The sequence below is a fragment of the Corylus avellana genome, chromosome ca4 (genome assembly GCF_901000735.1).
Source record: "Corylus avellana chromosome ca4, CavTom2PMs-1.0".
In the NCBI taxonomy this organism is placed as follows: domain Eukaryota; kingdom Viridiplantae; phylum Streptophyta; class Magnoliopsida; order Fagales; family Betulaceae; genus Corylus; species Corylus avellana.
In genome coordinates this window covers 35,905,886-35,931,349 of record NC_081544.1, presented here as the reverse complement: position 1 = coordinate 35,931,349, position 25,464 = coordinate 35,905,886, and the positions used below count along the sequence as shown (strand labels likewise).

At 34.3% G+C, this 25,464-nt stretch overlaps 2 protein-coding genes across 5 annotated transcripts; both read left to right on the top strand.

Annotated features, from left to right (window-relative positions):
• The first annotated feature begins 433 nt into the window (after nt 1–433).
• On the top strand, nt 434–5,774 carry LOC132179957 (pentatricopeptide repeat-containing protein At4g39530). 4 transcript variants are annotated; one of them, XM_059592778.1, is made up of 5 exons: nt 434–528; nt 1,624–4,539; nt 4,668–4,839; nt 4,949–5,433; nt 5,609–5,774. In XM_059592778.1, the coding sequence occupies exon 2, from the start codon at nt 1,769–1,771 to the stop codon at nt 4,301–4,303; it is 2,535 nt and encodes an 844-aa protein (XP_059448761.1). In that variant the 5' UTR covers nt 434–528; nt 1,624–1,768; the 3' UTR covers nt 4,304–4,539; nt 4,668–4,839; nt 4,949–5,433; nt 5,609–5,774. The 4 variants fall into 4 exon arrangements, with proteins under 4 accessions (XP_059448761.1, XP_059448762.1, XP_059448760.1 ...); XM_059592779.1 differs by having other exon boundaries at nt 1,624–4,557; nt 4,668–4,812; XM_059592777.1 differs by having other exon boundaries at nt 1,624–4,557.
• An 11,879-nt stretch (nt 5,775–17,653) lies between these two features.
• On the top strand, nt 17,654–23,994 carry LOC132178758 (agamous-like MADS-box protein MADS4). Its single transcript, XM_059591291.1, has 8 exons — nt 17,654–18,014; nt 19,996–20,074; nt 21,430–21,497; nt 21,621–21,720; nt 22,360–22,401; nt 22,484–22,525; nt 22,805–22,941; nt 23,698–23,994. The coding sequence occupies exons 1-8, from the start codon at nt 17,830–17,832 to the stop codon at nt 23,798–23,800; spliced, it is 756 nt and encodes a 251-aa protein (XP_059447274.1). The 5' UTR covers nt 17,654–17,829; the 3' UTR covers nt 23,801–23,994.
• The last annotated feature ends 1,470 nt before the right edge of the window (nt 23,995–25,464 follow it).

Sequence of the window (25,464 nt, the reverse complement as noted above, 5' to 3'; positions counted from 1 at the left end):
GAAAAAAGAAAAAAAGGGTCACAAGGTGACCCAACCGTGGTAACCTTGTGATTTTTTTTTAATAATAACTTTTATTGTTTTTATTTTTTAATTTGAAATTAAGGATAAATTTTAAAAAAAAAAATTCAGGGGTACAATGGTCATTTTATCACTTTTAACATTTAAAAACTAATGGATGAGGTACATTGCATCAAATTGAAAGTTCAGAAGATGAAATTAAAATTTTTAAAAATTAAGAGTTTAAAGTGAAGTTTTTCCTAAAATTAAATATCAAAGGGTTAAAAAACTATGGCCCAAATTCATTCCGTACGACCGCATCCACGATTGGAGTAAGGGGTCACCCTTTAATAATCGTGGCCCAATACCTGTTGGCCGGACCCGCTACGCACAAGGGCTGTGCCATTACTAGCTGTACGCCGCCCGTACATCGTGATCCGAGACACACAGACATAAATACACACTCACTCTAGGCGTCTCTGCCTCAACAATGGCGACGGTTTGCAGAAAATCAAAGATATCGAAGATGAGGTAATTGTTTCCTATACCTCAAGCACTTCTTACATTTTGTATAACCCTAGAACCATCTTCTCAGTTTGTTTGGTTACTGAGTAATCAGAGGAAAAGTGAGACGATAGTAGAGAAAATTTCTGAGCAGTTTATTTCGATTGTTTTTGCTATAAGCAGTTTATTTCGATTTAGCATTCAAGTGGTTGTGGTAGAATTTGGCCTCAGCGGTTAGAATCCGTTTGGTTTCTGAGATAACCGAGAGAAATGGCGGAAAGCATAATTTTGAGTCTATTTATAATCAAAATTCATGTAATTGGATAACTTGAATGGCTTTACTATCCTGGTTTTTCCCTTATTCCTCCTAGTAATGAGAAAATGGAAAAGGACTAGAAGAGAAAATCAAGTTCTGTATCCTGTGGCTCGTGTTTTTCAATGGTCAAGTTCCATAATTTAAGTTGAACTGTGGTTTTGATATGTCCAAAACAATTAGCAATTGTGAGAATTTTTTTCTTTGAATAGTGAATCTCATTTCTAATTCGCTGCACTTGCATGCGCTCAGAAATGCAGATGGAGAGTTGTGCTCTATCATTTTCTTTTCATAAGTATTGAATTTATGGAGAGTGCTTGGGAAGTGTAAAATAGAAAAACTAACACCTCAAAGTTAAAATATCATGAAAATTGGAAGAAGTATAAATAAAAACAGATGGAAGCCCTTGTTTAAAATCTAGAAGCGTATGAAAGAACACTTAACTTTAGCTTATTTTATGAGAGCACAAAGGCCTTCGAACTTTGATAATGTCTCTCCCATGAAATAAACCAAAAGAAGCCAAGTGAAGTGATGCTGCTATTGTGATTCCCGAGTCTTCCTTCTCATCTGAAACAATGAAAATTTTCATAGACCGTAAGCTCCCTTGCAACAGAGACGAAGCAGTAAATGCACAGTTGTCTCTCTACTATCCTAGCATATAGACACGAGTCCATAATGATATTTTTCCTCTTAATATGATTCGGGGCCATTAGGTGAATAGATAGATGATCTTGTTAGCTGTTCAGGGAATAAAGGTGACAATTGTTTGATTAACTAAAACGTGCACGTGGCTTTTCTGTTCATTGCAGATGGCAAAGACTCAAAAGCAAGAAGCTCGTACTGCCTTTCTTCACAATGTCTTCCTACTTCCTTTCTTTTCTGGATGAATTTGCTTCCGAAAATTTTCCATGCAAGTAAAGCAAGAAGGAAATTTGAGAATGCATTATTTGTAGAATGAGAAACCAGCGCCTATTAACGTACCACGTAATACGTTGTCACAAAATTGCTAAGCAACAAGCTCTCAACTCCTCCACCTTAGCATTTCCATTTGCACATAAACAATCTCTTCCACCCTGTCAGCTCCGAACCAAGAGCCGCGAATTCGCCAACCTCTTGCAAATACCCATATCAGACAACCCCATATTGTATTATAAGAGGATTCATGGCCAAATTGTTGTGTGGGGTTTTCGAAACGATGTGTTTCTTGCCAATACTCTCTTGAAGTTGTACTCGGAAAATGGCTGTCTACTTGACGCACGGATGTTGTTTGATAAAATGTCTGAAAGAAACTTAATTACTTGGTCTTCAACAGTATCTATGTATAGCAAACACGGTTATAATAAAGAAGCCTTATCGGTGTTCTCAGAATTTATGAGAAGTTGTGATGAGAATCCAAATGAGTATATTTTAGCTAGTGTTATTCGCGCTTGTACGCAATTGGGTGGAGTTGATCAAGGTGCCCAGATGCATGGTTTTGTTGTTAAGACTTGTTTTTATCAAGATGTATATGTGGGTACCTCACTGATTGATTTTTATGCAAAGAATGGTGAGATGGATGAAGCAAGATTGCTTTTTGATAGTTTGGTAGAGAAAACTGCAGTTACTTGGACTACAGTCATAACGGGGTACACAAAAAGTGGAAGAAGTGAAGTTTCTTTGCAGTTGTTTAACCAAATGAGAGAAATTGATGTTACTCCTGATAAATACGTGCTCTCTAGTGTTTTGAGTGCTTGTTCAATGCTTGAGTTTCTTGAAGGAGGAAAGCAAGTTCATGCTTATGTGTTGAGGAGGGGAACGGAGATGGATATTTCAGTGAGTAATGTGCTTCTGGATTTCTATGCAAAATGTGGTAAAGTGCATGTGGCACGAAAACTATTTGATCTGGTGGTCGTCAAGAATATTATATCGTGGACCACAATGATTGCAGGGTACATGCAAAATTCATTTAATTTTGAAGCCATCAAACTGTTTGCTGAAATGGCTAGACTGGGCTGGAAACCTGATGGATTTGCTTGCACTAGTGTTCTTACGTCCTGTGGTTCACTTGAGGCTCAGGAACATGGGAGACAAGTGCATGCTTACACTATCAAGGCAAACCTTGAGTATGATGATTTTGTGAAAAATGGTCTGATTGATATGTATGCAAAATGTGGTTCGTTGAATGATGCTAGAAGAGTTTTTGATGTTATGGCTGATCATAATGTGGTCTCTTTCAATGCTATGATTGAAGGGTACTCAAGAGAAGAGAAGCTGAATGAGGCAGTGGACCTTTTCCGGGAAATGAGACTTAGATTATTCCCACCAAGCCTCTTGACATTTGTTAGCCTTCTTGGTGCATCAGCTGCATCATTCACCTTAGAATTGAGTAAGCAAATTCACTGCCTGATAATCAAGTTTGGGGTTTCCCTGGATGTATTTGCTGGCAGTGCTCTAATAGATGTTTATTCCAAGTGTTCTTGTATAAGGGATGCAAGGCTTGTATTTGAGGAGATAAATAAAAAAGATATTGTAGTATGGAATGCAATGTTTTTTGGATATACTCAACAGTTGGAAAATGAAGAGGCTCTCAAACTTTATGTAGAATTACAGTTGTCAAGACAAAGACCTAATGAATTCACTTTTGCTGCCTTGATCACTGCATCCAGTAACCTAGCAAGCCTCCAACATGGTCAACAGTTCCATAACCAGGTAATAAAGATGGGAGTAGACTGTGACCCTTTTGTCATTAATTCCCTTGTGGATATGTATGCTAAGTGTGGAAGCATGGAAGAGGCCCACAAAGCGTTTACTTCCACATTTTCGAGAGATGTTGTTTGTTGGAATTCCATGATCTCAACGTATGCACAGCATGGGGAGGCAGATGAAGCCCTTCAGATGTTTGAATTGATGATAAAGGAGGGAATAAAACCAAACTATGTCACATTTGTGGCTGTGCTATCTGCGTGTAGCCATGCAGGACGTGTAGAAAATGGACTTCATCACTTCGAATCAATGGTGCATTTTGGAATCGAACCAGGAACGGATCATTATGCTTGCATAGTTTCTCTTTTGGGCCGAGCAGGTAAACTCTCTGAAGCAAGTGAATTTATTGAGAAAATGCCAATAAAACCAGCAGCAGTAGTATGGAGGAGCTTGCTCAGTGCATGTAGAGTTGCTGGTAATGTTGAACTGGGGAGATATGCTGCAGAGATGGCAATTTCAATTGATCCAATAGATAGTGGATCGTATATTTTACTTTCCAATATTTTTGCATCTAAAGGTATGTGGATAGATGTCAAAAGGCTGAGGGAAAGAATGGAATTTAATGGGGTGCTAAAAGAGCCTGGAAGCAGTTGGATCGAATTGAATAAAGATGTTCATGCGTTCATTGCAAGAGACAGAGTGCATGCTGAGGCTGATCTTATTTACTCAGTTTTGGACAACTTAATTCTGCAGATTAAAGGGGTTGGTTATGTGCCTGACACTACTGCACTTCTCATGAATGATTGAGGAGAAGCATGGTGGTAGTAATACCACATAAACCTGGGCTTTTATCCCCTGACCTATTTCAAGATGAATTTCTCCATCATCCAGCTTGTCTGAGTGATCTTGAGCTTCAAGGGATCTGCACCTGGAAGTTATATTTATTTTGGACTCTTTATTGACTATCCTAGTGGAAACCTGGATGTTTAAGCTGTTGGATGTGAACATGCAGTCACTTCCTTATCGCTTTGATTGCAAAGCAGGTACTTGTCTCAGCTGAGGTACAAATTTGAGGCCATTATATATGTTTGCCCATTTGTTTTTATATATATCAAATTACATGTACATTTATTTATTATCTGTTTCTTCTTGTTTTTTTTTTGGGGGGCAGGGCGGGGGAGGGGGTGTTTCTCTCCTTTTATTTGTTCGGATTGATAAATTCATTGCCCAATAGTTCTTATCTCGAAGGCAAAGGCAGAAAATTTGCAAGTATGCACAGCTGAAGGGAATCAGAATATCCGGTGACATGGCTCTATGTAGGTCACCACGGTGCAGATGTTTCGGTAAATTGAAAAAGAAAAAGAAAGAGAAAAAAAAAAAAGTTTTGCTGGCGAGTAGTTCCTTGGTGAATAATGGTCATTGTTGATATTATTTATTTGTTTGGAAGAACAGGAATGGTTTCCTCTTCCAGTTGGCTGTGCTTCCCCTGATGCTTTCAGTGAAACTGGCCAGCTGTGGGGCTGGTTCGTACTACAGTAGAGACTGCCAAGGCAAAAAGTTATTGACATACTAGTTGTGCTTGAACTTATTTTTCAAAGACTTCCCTTTACATATATTGAAGACCACCAATTTAGTTTGTCCAAGGAATAAAGTTCCTAATTTCATGGCATTATCTCAACCTGCTGCACTTGATAATTCCTCTCTCTCTCTCTCTCTCTATATATATATATATATTGCATAAACTCTTTTTGAATTGGGCTATGATGTGTGTGATTTTAACTACCTAGCTTATGTTCTTTCCAGAGTTGGTTGCTGAGCACAAGGAAATATACTGTGTATTGTAACTGAAACATTGGATACTTCCTTAGTTCGTGTATGGTAGAATGGCCGCATGCTCATTTAGGTCTCCCAGCATATTGTTAGTATCACATGCAAGAGTGAGTCTGCTATAACTACAACTTCCTGGGATGCTGATTGCCCAAGTTCCAATAACCTTTCTTCCATTCATGTTCTTGCTACTTCAACTTGTTTTAAACGTTCTTGTAGACCACTTTGGATTTATTGAAATCAAGGATAGGTATGAATTAACTGAAGCATTTTCTTTGTCTGCAGTTGCCTGTCTTTAGTACAAGCCAACCAATGCTACAAGAGGATGATATGATATTCTTACAAGGAGCTGATGTTGATGTAATACCAGCAGTTCTAAAATTTTCGACTTGTCAAGAAAATTGTACGGTCAAATTTCTAAATTTTTCAATTTGAATGGTTTATTTCCGAAGTTTTTGCTAATTGCTAGAAAAATGAGGACATGTCAAATATATATATATATATATATATATATATATATAAGAAATTTTACCATTGATGGGTAAGCACGTAAAATTTGACATTGAAAAAAAATAAAAATAAAGAGAAGTTGGATTTATTTTATAAAATATCGTAATATTGCAGATAAATTGTGACACCAATTAAAGTATTTGAGAAAATGGCCTAGGCATTATACATGTTTAGACATCACCCAAACCAAGAGGATTTTGGGTCCATTTATATAAGTTAACTACTCGCTCAGTTTTTTTTTATTTTATTTTTTTTTTCAATGTGGGACTCCCAATGCTCATACGAAAGCTCACCGCACCTGCTGTGTGAATTTTGGTTGATGCATTTTATAGCATATTCGCTCAGACAATGGTGTTGAGACGGTGGTGAAACGCTACTCGTCTATTAATCTGTCATGAAACACAAGGAATAAAGCAAAAAAAATGAGGGCCTCTTTCGGTTAGGAGAAGTAATCATTGATTCTTACTGTTTTTCAATCGCCAACTTCGAATCCTTGAGCTTTGCCAGACACACGTAATGCAATCCAAGATGTTTTTTCACACATACACATCGTCTTCGGCGAAATCTTCGGAGAACCATCTCCCATTTTTGACCCTTTTGCATACCATGTTGAGTAATTTCCGAGAAATTTAACCTTGGCTTTTGATTGAGTAAGTAAGCGCGTAGGCAGGTAGGCTGCATTTGGATTAAAATGGGTCAAAAGCTTAAAGGGCTACGCTAAATCGATCACTTTATTTCACATGACGGTGCCCCCCATCCGTATCAATATATAAAAGCTAAATCTTTTAGCTAAATAATCCGTATCTTTCTAGAATAGCTCAAAGCTCTAAACAAATAAATGAGAATCTATATCCAACACATACTCAATCTAGGACTAAAACGCATAATTCTTTCTACATTTTAGAACTTTCATGCCCTTCTCAATCCACTCCTTTAATTTAACCCATTATTCGTGCAACATATTGGTGGCATGGCAATTGGCAAGCTCTATAAATAGCAAACATGCCTCTTGTGGTGGATATAGCACAAACTCATCCTCTTTATTAATTTTCAGTGTATGTCCAAGATGGAGAGAAACCAGAAGCGAAGAGGGTTCATGAAAAGCATATTATCTATAGTTGCCAAGCCTTCTGCGCCTGTGCAATGCAGCAACAAGGTCAAGCCAAGCCCGCCTAGCCCACTTCGCCAATCCAGCCATGTGGGTTTCTACAAGGAGGAGATCAGTTCTGCAAAAACCCCGCCATCAATGCCAAAGACTTTCTCCGCGGCAAAACCAGTAGCCGGTTTCTATGGCTCCAGTACTACTACTGGAGTGTTTGATTACCATAGCGATTATGGTGGTGACGAAAACGTGGACATGAAGGCTACCAACTACATATCAAATGTTCGAGAGCGTTTCAAGCTTGTCAACGTTGATTTGGATCACAGGATGCGCTAGCGATCATCACATCCGTACATATATATATATGTGTGTGTGTGTGGTTCCAAAAAGAAATCACATGTACCTGAATTATGATCAGTAATAATCTAGATTACCGATAGCAAATCAATATGCGTCCTGAACTGTATCTCTAGGAGCCGTTATGCATACCAATTTTATCGTTTTCCTTTGAATGAAGTTGGTTCTTATATTTTTGTGATTACATGTTTGATCTTGTCATAATTCCATCAGATTGAAAGTCCCAAATATCTTTGAGGTGTTAACCACTTAACCTCCTTTTAGACATCAGCCTTCGAGGTTCATTGGAGTGTAAATCTTCGTCCTCACAACATAGCTCAATGAGTCTCTAGCGCTTTCAAGTTTCAACGAGCCTCTCTGAAAGGGTCCCAACTCCCACGCTTTTTTCCTATAAGTGCTTCAATAAGTGCTTGGTGTGAAGTTACAGCTTTTCGAATATCTCCTTTTCTATTTTTTATTTTTCTAAAAAAAATTGGACATAAAAAACATAACTTTCACAACATGACAGTCGACAGACATTATTGTGAATGCTTTTGCCGTGTATATATCCAACTTTTTTGGCACAACTTTGGCTCATCTGTTTTCTTATGTGATCATTTTTTTAAAAAATAAAATAAAATTATGAAGCAATAACATCCTATATATGAGGTCCTTTTTTTATTTTGTATTAAAAAAATGGTATTTTTCTTTATAAAAGCGATCATTTTTTTAAAATACCATTTTTATGAAGAAAAATACAATTTATTTATTTTTATATAAAAAAAAATTTTTAAAAAGCCAAATAAAAAAAGGACCGCATTAGATGTTATTGTTTCATAATTTTTTTTTTATTTAAATAAGAGAAAAATTAGGCCAAAATTATACCAAAAAGTTATTCCTTTACCATTTCTCTATATATATCCAAACAGCAAACTTACGTAATGAGCAAATTAAGTAAATAAATAAAGGATCGGTTCTTTTGCATATGGCCCACGCGGTTGATCATGAGGGTAAGTAGATCCCAATTCAATAAGTGCATTGTAGGAAAGAAAATAAATAAATAAATAAAAAAGGACGAGAGTTTATTATTATTATTATTATTATTATTATAATTGTTGTTGTAGTGGTAATAATAATTGTTATGCTTTTGGCATATGCATCTAGTGACGCATTGCCTTCCATCTTACGAAATGAGAACATGCGTCACAAAATACAGATAATGCTCCATTATGCTCAAAATTGTTGCATATACCATTGGAATATTACTGGCTAAGCGTGAAGTTAATGTTGAACATATTCTCACAAAAAGTTGTATGAACAACCAATAATTTGTAAACCCATAACCGTCCATTAGCGCACTTTAAGATATATATACCATTGCGAAATGTTGTGCGATAGACCACTATTACACGATAACACAAAAATTTACGTAGTTAGATACTTCCATAGACAAAGATGGTACTAGGGTTTTGTAAAAAAAAAAAACACAAGGGTTTTGTAAGATACAAGTGGACTAGGTTTTGTAAGATAAGTCGGCTACAATTTTTTTTTTTTTTTTTTTTTCAACTCTTACGATGATGTCTTTAATGGGGCCAAAAGTTAAGCTCAACTCTCTTGAAAAGAGAGGTTATTATACATGTAGCAAAATTAAAACCACAATCTAACAATATTTCTTCATTGTTAAAGTGGATTTCTTAAAGTAGCTCAATTATCTTCCTAGAAAATGAAAAGGAAAAAATAAAAGTGATTCTAATCCACTTGAGAGAAAGAAAGAGAGAGGATTCTTCCTACATCAGATATGGGGTAGTAGTTGGATTTGGTGCAATCTTATTTAGTGGATTAGATATGGTCTGACACAGCAAGCATAACACGTTGAAGTAGAGTAGTGCAGTTCTAGTTGCCAAAGCTACAATATATTAATTTACTAGAGTAGTAGATCGAGTCCGTTTGACAATGTAATTTTCGTAGTCAAAAATATAATTTTAAACAACTCATGAAAATTGTATCGATTGAGAGTGTACTTCTAAAAACTTACGATTTAAAAAAAAAAAAAAAAAAAAAATTGTGTTTGTAGATAATGGGTGTGTATTTAAAAACAAATAATGAGTATAAAGGCCAAATTATAATTTTATTAAATACTTAATATTTTTTAAAATTTTATAATTTTAAAATTACTACTTTGTAAATCGAATGATTTGAAACCACGGATCCTAACAAACCCACGGGCACTTGGAAGAGGTTTACCTATTACCGACTGAGCATATCCAGCAGTGTTTCTAAACTAACATTTTAGTTAAATTTAGCTATTTTGTTAACTTTTCTTGCTCCAACAGATACTGTAAAATCGAAAGTTTTTTTACTACTATGCTACAGTGAACTTTTATATTTATAAGTTACTGTAGCAACTTGTAAGTTATATTTTATTATATTTTCTCTTTCATTCTATTTTTTTAATCTTTTATCTCTCCTCTTCTCTTTATCTCTTTTTATGGGGAAGACAATGAAATTATAAAAAATTAATAAAATAATACTAAAAAATAATATTTAATTAGAATAGATAGTTAAAATAGATGTTATTGTTGGAGTGTGTAGTAAAAAACTAATAACTAAAATAATAATAATAAAAAATTATATTTTAAGTAGTAAAATGAAAACTGTTGCTGAAATGCTCACATAAAATGACATAATTAATTATAGGATGGGTGCCCTTCTTCCTTTTCGCCCTTTATTGATTTTTCTTATGAAGGCATGCGAGGTTGTCTCCATTTTTGTAGACAAATTAGGCCCGGTCCACGCAAGAAGACTTTTATTTGTGTTTTTTTTTTTTTTTTTGGTGTAAAAAATAATTTTGCATTTGGTTCTTTGTTTGAGTAAATCTGTTTTTAATTTCACGAAACTCTGAAAGATCTAGAAAAAAAATATTCTAAAAATAAGAGGATTAATAATTACCTCCGTAATATTGAGATCATGTTGACAACACATTAATCAAAGTAATCTATAACAAATTCACATATTAAGTTATTCAACATATATATCCAAGATAGAATTGATTTCTTGGAATATTAATCTACCAACAATAATTCCGCCAAAAGAAGCAGACCCTAGCTTCCACACTATTGTGTCAAGCTGGCATTTGAGATCAAGTTCTTCTGAAAAAAACGATGATTGAAAAATCGCATATTTTAAAATATACTGTTTGAAAAAACATTTTTGAAATCACATTTTTTTTCAAAAAGCACTTTTGAAAAGGGGTTCAATCAAATGAGTTCTTAGTAAATCCGAGCAGCATTATTTTGCTTCTGTCAAAAAGTTAAATGCATTCCTTTTAATGCATGCTTCCAAACAGCATACTTTCAAGAGTTGTGCATAAAGGTGTTGGACTTCACTCGTCTTCACTCAGCACTGACTTATATTTCATTGGAGTTGGAATTTTAATTACCACTTCTCGTTTCCTCCCAATAAAAGGACAGGTGAGAGCGACAGGCATATCCAAGGCATGATATATAATTAAATGCAATATGGTTTCCATGTGACTGGGTCCTGCCACAGCATCTCCCATTTTTCACATTGCTACAAATATTTTATTTATTTATTTTTTTTACATAGAACAAAATAGGTAGGAGAATTCAAATTAATGACTTTCGTTTCATTGGTTTTCAACTAAATGAACTATCCCAAGAGAACACTATTGCACCTAATTTAGCCACCTAATCATGATATTATCAACAATGGTTTAATTTCCATTTCAATTCACATAGAGTAAGTTTATTAATTTCTTTTAGTTTGGTGTTTTATTATGGTCAATTATTGACTTCCCAATTTATTTACTTTTACCAACAACTAAACTTAAACCCGGCCCACAAGCGGAAGATACCACTCTCAACTTCTTATTGAAATTTTGACAAAAATTGTCAATCCGCCACGTTAATATTAATAATAAAATGACAAGTGTTCCCCTGTAATAAAAACATAAAATTAAAAAAATAATAATAATAAAAACAGGCCTGACCATTCCTAAGCCGACCAAAGCAGGGAATTATGCTTACAACCAGAAGTTTTAAGCCATTTTTATACCCTAAAAGCTAGTGAAACACCATGGACTCATTTTGCATCTATCTTAAAAAATTAAGCAACAAAATTTAACATATAAATTTAATTGTTTAGTAGCAATTATATATGGTAAGTGTTAAGATCACGAGGTAAAAATATATATATATATATATATATAGGATCCATAAAAACATTAATGTTAAACCAAGGGTTTGCCACTGCCAGCATAAATGCACAATGAAAAGGGGTTAAATACAATATATATAGATTTAGAATTGAGGAACTTCAACTCCACCGTTGACTAAAATGCAGAATGGGAGAGGGAAATCAAAATCCTATCAGATGTAAAGTGACATCTACCTACAAAGCTCCTTTCCAACCAGCTCACTGATGTACGTCCTACAACTACAAGCTCCTTCCCAAACGGCTCCACTAATGTACGTCACAGGAACGAACGATATTGCAAAAACAGCAGGTCAATACGTCACAGGAACGAACGATATTGCAAAAACAGCAGGTCAATGACATATTCTTTGCGGTCCAGCCAGCAAACTATAAAGATCCAGAAATACTCATATTATTATCCTTAATTCTTCCCCCTACAATGATTCCTCCAATAGTACCCATATTATGCTTGAATGGGTGATCGGTGGCTTTGCATAAAGATCTCTGTAAATCTATTCACTTCTCTTGTTTCTAAGGGTACGTATATTATGCTGCAAGAATGAAATCTTCCTTTGATCGATAATATTGTAGTTAGTATTAATTCCAATAATATTAGTCTACTATAAGTAATGCTACAAATTTCTCTTCTGTCCCTTCAAGAATAATGTGGCTATTAAAATCACCATTGAACTTGTGATTGATCATTATTGGAATAAATTATAATTTTAATAGACACATCATTCTTAAAGAAACACAAGAGATATTTTTAGAATTACTCGTCTACTATTGTCATTTTTAGTGAGGAAAGCAAGCCAAAGTTGCTTCTCTAATGAGACCCTGGGCATCCATGAAATTGACAAAAGATGAGTGAAATTTAATCAAGCACTTAAATTGCATGATAGACTTTGATAAAAACCCTCATGATGCATCATCATGTAACTCAAAGAGATGCAAATCAATGAGATGTGGGTGTTGCCTTGGGGAAAGTGTCTTTAGCCCCAAGGCCCACAACCAAAGAGAGCTTTCAACAAGAGCCAAGGGAAAGAAATGTGATGAGTGTTTCTCAAATTGATAGGACTTGGGCTTTCGGAGGAGAGCCCCACTAGCCATGACTTCCCAAAAGAGAAGTAACAAAAATGGTATAAGGTCCACGTATCATAATGATTGACGTTGACGGTGTCGATCTGAAAATGGCAATAAATCTGACATATCCATAAGTACTGGTGGCCTCACTCAACATTGAGCTCCACCACATTGCCATTGATCAATGGCTCCAAGCCTCCAAGCCTTTTGCTTTAATCTATTTAGTTTCTTGACTTTTACACACCTTGTTCAAGAACCATTTGGCCTCATGTACTTACGTGTACACAAGATGATAGATAATAAGTTAATATACAGTACTCGACTGTGTTACATTCCTTGCTTTCACCGTATAAAACAAGGTGTACAAATATTCACATTTAAAGGATACCATAATTTCTCAATTTTCAGCTCAAACGTTTATGCCAAGTAGAGTCCATTAGTACCTGCTGGCACAATAAATATGCATTCAAGGCTCACTCAATCAGCGTCATCAATATCATGGCCGGAAAGCAATCAAACAACTTGAGCCCGAGAAATGTAGTTGCAGCTCATGAACAAGATAAAGAAGATCATAAAGCTAGAAGATGTTAAATATTAACGATCTCATTCAATTCAAACCCCTGCAGATAATACAAGACATCTAGATAAGAAGATAGTGTCCAGCTCACCCACGAATTCAACCAACTGAGATGATATGTAAGCTCTCACGGGATGATCAGCTTCAAATCTGCCACCAGATATACAAGATAAGCAAAGGATCATCAGATTATTAATTAATTAGATTGATTTGTATAGTACAAACTTTCAAATGTATTAGACAACCATTTTTTCTATTTTCCATGGGTATCCGGCCGACAATCTACTTCAACCGTACTTGTTCAAAACTTTTGACCCTCCGGTAATATCTTGTGCTTTTGAGAGATTGACAAAAGAAATCTGTCTAGTGGCCCACTCTGATCGATGATGGGAGAGGTTGAAAATAAAAGCGATGGAATTGTCGCAATCAAATTTGGAATTTATTTCAATGCCCAAATGTTCAATCTTTAGGTTAATTACATTAATTCCTCCTTCACACACCCCCCACCACCCCCCCAAGCCTTCTATAACTAAGGTTATTAATCTTTAAAATGAGGGGGCCATGACCCAGGCCCCCTTGTTGCGTCCTGTATGGCAGGGATATATGAGGGAAACAAATGTTATTGAAATGGTTTTCATGTGAGGAAAGAGGAAAGAACGAGCAACTAGAGCCGTTTTACTATGTGACTCATACTTGATCCAGACACATTTGACATTCACCACAGAACCGCCAAATTGATCGGAAACAAAAACAAAACAAAAAATTGGACCTAATAGATGCTGCCATATTAGTTTTTTTTTTTTTTTTTTTTGAAGTGTTTTGTGGTTAGTTTAAAGTCATGGGTGTGTTGTGGGGGCACATATAAAAAATCCATTTTAATCAGTAATTATTGCGTGACAAGTGTTTTTCGAAAAAGTAAAAGCAGCTTTCAAAATGTTTGCCAAACAAGATCCAATTGGAGTTGAGGAATATTGATCGAGGATGTTATGACAAATATTCAACATTCAATTCAGCGTATTCCGTCGTCCAACTGCAGTTCCCTCTAACGTTGGACTTTTTTGGTTTTAATAGTTGAGTGTGAAACAATAAATTACGGCATGCACCAATCACAAACAAACTAAGAAAATGACAGATAACCAAAACTAAGTGTTCGAAATTTGGCTTTAATTTGAGATACCAGGAGCCCCTCTGGTTTTGATTCTCTAGATCTCAATCCACACTTGATGTGCTATTATTGGTCCCCCACCAATGTCATAATCAATTAAGTTGGACTTTATCGAATTTTTCCATCTTACAAACAGCACGTACGGATGAAAATTTAAGTGTGAAAAATAATAGCCATTGGATTACACAATTATTTTTAAAATATGAAGAAAATTATTAAGTTTTAACGGGTTTTTTTTTTTTAATTGCAAAATTTTGATCAAAACCAAAGCAAAGCATTGATCTTTGGGCAAACAATTTTTAACACGAGTTTAATGCGAAATTAGCAAATTAGAGTTTAGGAGTATAACTCGTTTAATTAAATAAATCGGAATATTAGGGGTTGACCTCTATTGTCTTAGGTACATGCTTTAACAGAACCCGAACTTGACACGCGACATAATCAAGACTGACAATTTTCAACATAACCTGTAAATCCAACATGAACCCAACACGAAATCAGTGAGTTAAGGTTGATAGGTCTAACTCATTTAATAAAATGAGTTGGATTAAAATTGATCTATATAATCTTATATTCATGCCTCAGATTGTCACCCGTAACTTGTTAAATAATTTGCTAATTTCGCAATGAATCCTTATCTTCTCCTCAAACTGCCATCAACGAGGAGAAGATAAAGATCCAATTTTGGTCCGTAAGAGCGATATATGTTGCATACTAATAATTCAATGGCTTTTCCATGGATATATGTTGCAACTACTCAAAAAATAATCCTTGAAATTTCTAGTATTAAACAACCAAGTTAACATTCTTAACACGAAATATACTTGATTAGGAACGGTTAACTGGACACTCATCATTCTAAATCAAATTTTAAAGTAGGATTAAAACCTAAGATCTGTCCTAGTTCTGAACCCCATCACAATCACATCTTTACCACTATCACATGCACTTACTAATTTTTAAAAATTCACATTTAATGATGTGACTTCTTTGTTGTTCACTCTTTTTCTTTTGTTCCACAAACTGCTAAAAGCATTTACTTATCTTATCTAGTGCATGCCTTTTGAATCTGATCTTGGAAACAGTAACAAATAATACACTGCATTTTGCTGTCCAGCCTAAAAAAACATTAAAAACAAGGAAAAGGTACTTCCAAAGTTTAGTGAAAAGAATATTCATAACTGACTCAGCAAATTTATTTTTTATTTTTATTAAAAAAAAAATTACATTTTTTATATTTTAATTTAACTATTCACTTTCCCAAAACATCGCATAAGGTTCTATTTTATCTATCAACTCTTATTCTTTTATTTAAATATTTTTTGTCAATAATTTTTATATTCTTTATTGAGAAGAAAGAGAATATATGTGTTAGAGCATTATCATCCGAAAATGTTACAATATGATCAAAATGAATTACATTCGGATCAGCAAAATGCTCAAACATTTGGTGAGCTATAACATTATCATTCATTAACTAAATGTGAAAGACAACATTTTCTCTCCTCTCAAAGTAGCAACTGACCAAAATATTTTTTCAAATTGTTGAACCGAATTCAACTTCTTTTTTCCTCCCATTTCAGCATCTCAGCTAGGTGGATGAGATTGACATAGGCTATTATAGCATTCACACAGCAAGAAGAAAGGAGTCTTACAATAGTATTATTATTGAAGAGTCGGAAGAAGATGCATGCACCAGTGGATGCTTATGTAGGCTATGTGGTTATCACATTTTCCAAGACTGCATATATTGGATGTATGTGCAGGGAGGCTTTGGCTCGCTCCATTCTCCAATATCATCCACAAATCATACGATCATGTCAATCTTGTTTAACAGCACGGTGTACAGTGCTTCACTGAGTTCACTCCACGCATCGCTCGCTTCTGGAAACTCTTTTCTTTATTTTCTGTCTAAAACCGCATTTTCACCATTTCCACGGTCACATGCATGTTCTCTCTTTTCTTCTACGTGCATCATCAAAGTTCTAAACCTATCTAATTACAATATTAGAAATAGTTTCTGATATGAATAAAGGAAAATAGTTTCTTATTTGTTGTAAGCTGTTATCTTGTTATTATAAAACGTTGGTATATATATGACTTGAAATAGTTGCATGTATTTCGTGGCAGAGTAATATAACTAGATTAATGTGTTTTGAGACATAACTTATCTCAAGTTATATAATTGGATTACATAAATGTAGGCGGCTCAATAAAAATTGAGGCTTAAGGGAAAATTAAGGTTAAAATAGAGCATTTTTAATTTTGGAATATTAATGTAGTAAATTTGTATATTAAATGTTTAAATTAAATTAATTTAAAAACCATTCTAATAGCTTTTTGAGATGTAAAATTACTAATCAATGGATAATACAACTAATCTATTTTATTTTTCTTGTCAGATAAACAATTGTAAGTAAGATTTAATTAGTTGTATATTAAAATCAATAATACACGATCGAAACTTGTAACAATGACCAACTAAAACTAATAAGGTTTGATAGTAAGTATAAAATATAAAATATAAAACAAATAAAAAATGATGGAACCAAAAAGCAAGAGATTATAAGTGGTGAAAGAAAATAAGAGAAAAAAGAAATATAAAAAGATAGTTTAGAAATTTTTAAAAAAAGATTTTAAACCAGCTACATCATTTTTTTTTATTATTATTATTATTACTTTCTTTCTAAATCCTCATAACATGTCAAATGAACTCCTCCCATTTATTTTTCTTGGGGCATTTTACATTTTTTTTTCTACTCTAGCGATCTTTTTGACAAATTTAATATAAAAGGTCATTCGAGAAGTTTAGCCACTCGAACCATCTTGCCTAGGGGTGCGTCATACACCCTTGATTTTTTCTTCTTTTTAATTTTTTTTAAAAAAAAAATTATAAGAGTATTTTTGTTTTATTGAAGAAAAAAAAGTTATGAGACAATTTCTGAATAAAAAGTCTGAAAAAACATTATAAATTGGGTTATAATTTTTTAATGAAAAATTCCGTAAAACGAACGGAATTCTTGGTATTACTATTAGGTCAGATGACATGACATAATAGCCGGAACACGAAGATGGTGAGGTGGGATCAGAAGTTCTTCACTTCACGGATCGACACGTAGCAGTCTCGGGACCTTAAGCCATTCATTACAATCCCTACCCTTTTTAAGGTTGCTCCCACTTCGCTCAGTTTTCCCTTTTTTGGTACAATCCCCTGGTTCTCACGTGCAACCAGTCCTAAACTCTCCACCGTCCGATCCACATCCTTTTCCCATCAAACACATCAACAAACCACGAAACCAAAGAGCTTACGTACACCTTCGTAGTAGCACATTTGCTCTTCCTTATTCGCTTTGTTTAGAGTGTCCTATCATTGTTAGTCTTAAGCCAAGGAAAAGGTTTGTAAGATTCTGAGAAAGGAGAAAAGCTCATATAGCTAGCTGAGAGAGAAAGAAGTAAAATAGCCTTTTGATTTCTGTATTTTTCTCTCATAGTGATCAATATTTGCGTGTGGGAAGAAAATGGGGAGGGGGAGAGTGGAGCTGAAGAGAATTGAGAACAAGATCAACAGGCAGGTGACCTTCGCTAAGCGAAGGAACGGACTTTTGAAGAAAGCCCACGAGCTTTCCGTGCTTTGCGATGCAGAGGTTGCTCTCATCATCTTCTCCAATAGAGGAAAGCTGTGCGAGTTTTGCAGCAGCCCAAGGTATTCACCAAAACAACAAAACCCACTTTGTCAACCCCTCCCAAACACAAAAGGCAAAAACAAAAATAATCCTTTCTAATTTTTGTGTTGTTTTTTCTCTTCTCGTCTTTTTTCTTTTTTTTTTTAGACCTCCAAGATGATATTTGAAAGAGAAAAAAGTAGATTTTTTTTGGGTGTTTGAGTTTTTGCCGTTTTAGTGAATGTCTTGGCGTTTTTAGCAGTTTGCTTCGGAGTTCGTATTCCTGTTAGCTAGATCTGCAACTGGAAGCGCCATAAAAAGAAGATCACTGTTGTATTAACTCCCTATCTTGTTTTCTTTGTTTTCTCTTTTGGTTTCCAAAGTCTCTGCCTTTATTTTCTTTGCTTTCCCTTTTCTAGCACTGATTTTTAAATCTGATTTTTTTCCATTTACATTTAATTTGGTTTCTGAAAGTGATCTCAGAATCTGATCTTACTTCTCCATGTGGTGTCTTACACTGCGTTTGGTTTCTGTAAGAACAAGTCAGGAATTCATTGTGCCTTTCAAGCTCCGACTGAGCCATTCCTCTACGCTTTACAGGATCTCTCTCTCTCTCTCTCTCTCTCTCTCTCTCTCTCTCTCTCTCATGGTTTTCATCTCTCAGATGTTTTCATGATCAAGACTAAGGGTAAGAAGATGAAGATGTTTGTTACATCTGCCTTGGAGTTTAGGGTTTGATCTTCCCAAAGCCCCTACTTATTTTTCCCCCAATCTCCTCAAGCTCCTTCTAAGTTTAATTAGGGTTTCTCTCTCTCTCTCGCTCTCTCTCTCTCTCTCTAACACCAAACCTTTTTTTTTTTTTTTCCTATCAGATCCGAATTTTTGTCAAGAATGACATGTTTCGAAATCTGCCAAGTTTAAGAGTAGGTTTACATGTGAGCCCTAGCTAATATCCATGGGTTCCCCCAATTTCCCCTTCCGACTAGTTCCAAACCATATATTGTGCAATAAATTGATTTTAGGGCATAGTGTGTCTACAAGGAATTATGAAAACAAAGAATTAAGAGTTTTTTCTTCAAGTTAGGGTTTGGCAATAGGAGATTAGTCACTTCTATGGGTGTTGATCAACTTGATCTAGAGTACATACACACATGAAATCAAGTAATAGCTAGGATATATATATATATATATATATATATATATATTATTTCCTTCTACCTGAATTTGTTATTCTAAGAAATTAGATCGTGCTCTATGTTAAAGCACGACTTATATAAAAAATTTAAGTTAAAATGTAGATAAATCAATAGAGGTAAAGTTCGAACTCATAACCTTTGTTTTGATACCATGCATATTAAAAACTTGTTCGAGATTGTATTAAGAAATAGAACTTTTGTCTATAAAAAATGCCTAATTTTTAAACTTCTCCAATTTTGGGGTTTTTAGAGGAAAAAATTAATTTTTAAGATTTTTAGCCGAACCAACATTTTTTACCTAAAATATCTATTTTTAAGTTCTAACATACTCTATATCACTATTTATCCTAAAAGTTTAAATTAATACGAGGTGGTTAACTTAATTATTTAATTTATATTATAACACTACCTAATCAGATCACTGGTCGGTGTACCATTTTCAACATTAAGCTGTCTAAAAGGATTACCAATATTATCATATTTTAAGTTGCGCCCATGCATGTAGTTGCCAAGAATTAATGGAGTAATTTTCCTTGATCTATATAGCAAAATACAAATGCTAAATGACTTAGGAGGATTGTGTGCATGATTATTCGTTGTTATTTATTTTTATGACTATCCATCTCATGCTAATCAAATATTTACTTATTATTACTATTATTATTATTATTTTCACAGTAAATCACTTTTTTATTATAATAATAATAATAAATTATTATTATTATTATTATTATTATTATTATTATTATGTACACTTGAGACATCTTTTGATCATCATCTATGCTTGATATATATTATTCTTGACATTTGAGAAATTAATATTCAGCATGCTCAAAACGCTAGAGAGGTACCAGAAATGCAACTATGGAGCACCAGAGCCAAATGTGTCCGCGAGGGAGGCCTTGGTAATTAATGGTTTTTTTTTTTTTTTTTCCTAATTAACATTCTTTATTATATATATTATTTAGCATGCCAAATTGAATAATGGAAGTTGATTCTTTACATAGATTTTGGTAGAGGTTATACGGCTTACTACTGTAATAATAATGAATTAATGATGAAACAAAATACAGTGGAAGAAAGCCAGTGCCTTAAATAAAATACTATAACATTGTGGGTGGGATATATATGTCTTGAAGAGAATAACTGAAATATCTGTGCCAAAATACTTTGAAAAACACAACTTCGTTGGGAAAAAAAAAAAGAGCCTTTGAAAAATATCGATCAATATATACTTGAGTTAGCAATTTCTCTCTGAACACTGACAAATTGCAATTCATACATTAAGCCATTGATATTTTGGGCTTCGTCAGTAATGTTAAGATCATAGACAAGGTAAATGTTGCTTAAGTTAATTAGCATAGAAAATAAATCAACATTAACAAAAAAAATTTCCCATTTACCTAGAAAATATGTGGCTGCTGGCTATAAAGAGTAATTAATGGCCTGGTTAGATTTACCAATGTTTGGAGTCTTACATATCTTCAAAGATTCAACATCAACAGGGAGTTTTTTGAGGGAGGTGGTTGTTGAAAAGATGAAGTTGAGAGAAGGGTTAAGGCAAATTGCACTGCATTGCATTTACAATATATTTTTGTATTTGATTCTTAATTTTTTTTTTTTTTTTTTCCTGAAGTTTATAATTGAGTGCCTTTTTGAATTCTATATATTATGAATCCCAAACCAAAGCACTTACTCATGAAATTTTAGTAGAATTAAGTGGCGGTATATTTTGAAGTATAACATTTTAACATATTATCATGCTATATATAAAGAAAGTTAAATAAAGAAAATTTCATGATAGAGGGATTCAATATTAAATTACCACTTATTTTAAAAATTTAAGTTGATAGAAAATAATATTGTAAGGCCTAACACGCAAAATAGTTGAAATGAAAGATGAATTATGGATACAAAGTTGCAACTTGAACCTTGTTCTGATACCATATCAAATCAACAATTATATCAAAAATTGAAGTTTATAGAAAAAGAAAAGGTTAGTTTAATAATTTAAATAATATTTTAACAGTAAAACAAGACCCCTTCCCAGCAGAATTGAATGGATTCAACGGTTTTCTCTTTCTTTCTTCTCCTTTTGCTTTATTTTAATCAAGCAAGACTCAACTCGATAGTAACCTATTTCAAATATCTTTTGCCACTTAAGTAAGAGCTAAAAGACATATTGCTCGATCTGCCACAATTGTGTTCTGTTGTGTAAGTTTCTATATATGTTCTAACTAAATTATACTACTATACCTAGGAGTTGAGTAGTCAGCAGGAATACTTGAAGCTAAAGGCACGTTATGAATCCCTACAAAGAACCCAGAGGTACTGCCAATTCCATTCTCAGTTATGCAAAAATGAAAGAATATATATATATATATATATATATATATATATATATATATATATATATTAATGCCGCTTATGCATTTGATTGTTATCATATAGGAATCTTATGGGAGAAGATCTTGGCCCTTTAAGCAGCAAAGAGCTCGAATCACTCGAAAGGCAGCTTGATATGTCACTGAAGCAGATCAGATCGATACGGGTACACAGACCAACAGCCTTAATTATCATATTTATATGGATTTCAGATATAATTATCCTTCCAATACTGTGTTTTTTCAAGGTGCCTGTTATACTATAATCATGCATTTTCAATGATCACACAAGTTTGTATGTATACTTGTCAGCACGAAGCTCTAGGGATTTATGCCTACATTCTAAGACACTTAGACAAGTAGAGGAGTGGTCTCAGAAGATTCAAATATTGTTAAGAGTAAAGTTCTATTTAGAACTTATCTCCCTTGTCCATTAGGGTTTGAGAAAATGAGTAGATCTTTAAAATGATATGCAGTCTTGACTTCACAACCTTTATTCTTATATCTTGTTAAATCACTATTTAATTATTTAATTAATATTCTAACGTACTTAATTATTATGTGACTCCTAATAATAACTTAAGGTGTCTTCGTGTTAAAGAGAATCAATACAGAGTGCAGGTAACCAGTAATATAAAATAAGATGGCTTGGAATTCTTACCTTCGACACTAAAAAGATAGAACTTGTCTTTGTTGAGTTAATTAACTCGTCTACTTTTTCTGGCCATAAATCAATTGAGCAAGGCAGTGAAATTGATTTTAAATACTCAGATATGTATAACTTTTGTAATTCTCTGAATTGACAGACACAATACATGCTGGATGAGCTCACTGATCTTCAACGCAAGGTATGAGACTACACCTTCATAACTTCCTTATCATCATCTTCTTTATCTCCACCAACTTATTTATCTAATTTTATTTATGCAGGAACACATGCTTAATGAAGCAAATAGGACACTGAAACAAAGGGTAGGCCACCTTTCCAAAGAAGGGAGAGAATTAATTTCTAGCCATGCACTAAATAGTTTTCACTTGTGTTCTAATATATATATATATATATATATATATATATATTCCCCGTCTTACATAAACTAACTAAATTTGTGAAAAATAATAATAATAATAATAATAAAAAATAAATAAATAAATAAGTGATAATTTTGGAAACAGCTCTAATTGCATATAATCCAAATAATTATCCATCGTAGTACCATGAATATGACTTTTCAGCTGATGCTTAATTTGCAGTTGGAGGAAGGATACCACATGGACACACTCCAACTAGATATTCAAAGTGCCAACGATGTGGGTTATGGCCGACAGCCTGCTCAAACTCAGGATGATTGCTTCTTTCATCCCTTATGTGAACCCACGTTGCAAATTGGGTATGCATTCCTGACCTTTTATTAAGGAACCTATTTCAATTTAGGAGCCAATTACAGTCCCTTCTCCATGTCTACTGATCGATACTTTCAAGTTTCAAGTACCGTTGTACTAGGTACAGAATGGCTAGTGTCAGAAAAAATTCAAGGATTCTCCATGAATTACAATTGTAGGTTCAGTTTTTTTTTATCGGAATCCTTACAATCGATCGGCTGCCTAAATTGCTTGCAAGTCTGGTAAACCAATTGCAAGGATCTTTATTAGGGTTTTTCAGTATCACCCTTGACATAAGTACGTAGTGAATTTAAGAAGCCAGTTGGCTAGCTACTTCCAGCTTTTTTTTTTTTTTTTGGGTGAAGGAGTTGGCTTGCTTGGTGACTTACCTAAATAACTGGAGTTCTCATCCAATCTTGCAAGCATGCCAAACTCAACCAAAAGAACAACTAACTATGGTTTTTAACTTCAATGTTCTCAAATAGTGTAGGATCAGGCAATATATATGGAAATCCCATTTGGGGCTAGCTTCATGCAATTATAGTCAAAATCCAGAGATGAAGTATCAATTTTCTCATCTTATTAGAATTAGGAAATGGGGTAGCTAATCAGGAATAGCATCATCTTAGGCCCTAAGGGTTTTCTAATGTCTAATTCACTCATGCACAAACTCACCAAAACCATAATTATATATCCCAGATTAAGCATGCATGGATGATGGTTATTGGCCTAACCTATCAAATTGGCTTATTGAATTATTGCAGATATCAGCATGATCATCCTATGACAGTCGTCACAGCAGGATCAGGATCAATCGTCACAGCGGGACCAAGCGTGAATAACTACATCTCAGGGTGGATGCCATGATAAGAGAAGGGCATGCATGGTCAGACATGGTACATGCATTCCTTCCATAAGAATTAGTATATTCATCTTCTTTATGCTGTTGGATGAAAAGTGACATATGTATAACAGTACTATGGAACTATCTTTTAATTGTATGCATATATTTGTGTGTGCTCAAGCACTGCGCTTGCCGCTTCTTTCTTTTAGCAGTTGCACGCGTTGTCGTTTGCATGTCAGAATTGAGCAGTTAACGTGTATACGACTAATCTTAGATAAGAAGCTAACAGGAACGAACGAGCTGCATGTAGACCAATAACACCCACGAAAGTGCTCGAGCTCATCCATCAATTGACCATTAAAATTAGGGTTTTGGTCTAATTATAACCACCTTTCAAACTGGGGCCTTGTATTAACCACGTGCATAAATGAACGACCAAATATATATAACTGCATTGACCACCTCTCATCTGCTATCCCTCCTTCTTCCGTTTGGAAGATAAGAATAGTTCATAAAAGTGTAAATTGTTGCACCTATCATAGTATCATGTGGCTTATTGGGCCACTAGATCTCATTTTGGCTGCATTCTTACTCATCTTCTCCTTTTTTTTTTATTCTTTTTTTTTTTTTCTCTGTTTATTTATTTATTTATTTGACATGTCCACACAAAAGGAAGATAAGAGACTCGAACTAGTGACCTCTATTTTATGAAGCGTGATCTCTAACTGATTGAACTACCCCGAAAAACCCCTCTTTCCCCATTTGTAGAACTGGCAAAGATCCATCCCCTCCCTCTTAGTTTGTTTTTCTTTTCCTTGTTTGTTTGTGTTGTTGAAAGTAATGAAAAACCATCTGCCATGTCTATAATGTTATGCAACTCGAACAGCATCACCCGCAAAGCAATTGGGTAGTTTACCCGAAAAACTTGAAAGAGGACCCCCCAAAGTGAGGGTCTTGCTTATACTCCCAGCAAAGGATGATGTTTTATATACCACATTTTTTTATTATTATTTTTCTTTTCTTTATTTATCAAAATAAGTAAGACTACAAACTACATGTTTATCTTACTTTTATCTCATTGTGTTGTTATGACAATGCCAATTAACCTTTTGATCAATCCCTATTTAAAAAAAATAAAAAAATAAAAAAATAATTGACTGGCACTCCCACATAATAAAAGTGTTTTTTTGAGCATCATTCAATCGGAATTCGTCACAAGCTTTAATATGCAAGAAGACTTTGGGCCTGATGAAGATAAAAGGAATAGAAAACAAATCTTCCAGTGGCAATGCCAATTAACCCCCTCAACCTGCCCATCCGCCTGAACCCATAGTTATGTATGTATATATATATATATATGGGGTATTGGAAGTCGGCTTGAAAGCTGAAGCCCGTAGTCTATTGTTGTAAACATTGGCAGTAGAACTTCCTGGGCCTGGGTTTGGGCTTCCGTTAACAGTCTATATCTTGGCCCAGTTTTCTAATACACTGGATGGGGATCGTGGAGATAAATGAACAGCCTCACCTTGTTCAAAACACCCGGCGTATCATTCTTGTTATAGCTGACGACTTTTTCTGCTTGGTAAAATTCGTATTTTCAACCCTCTCTGCAAAACCACCCATGTTCGGGCATTGATAATTTGATAGGCCTATAAATTTATATGGGCCTATATATTTTTTCTGAGTA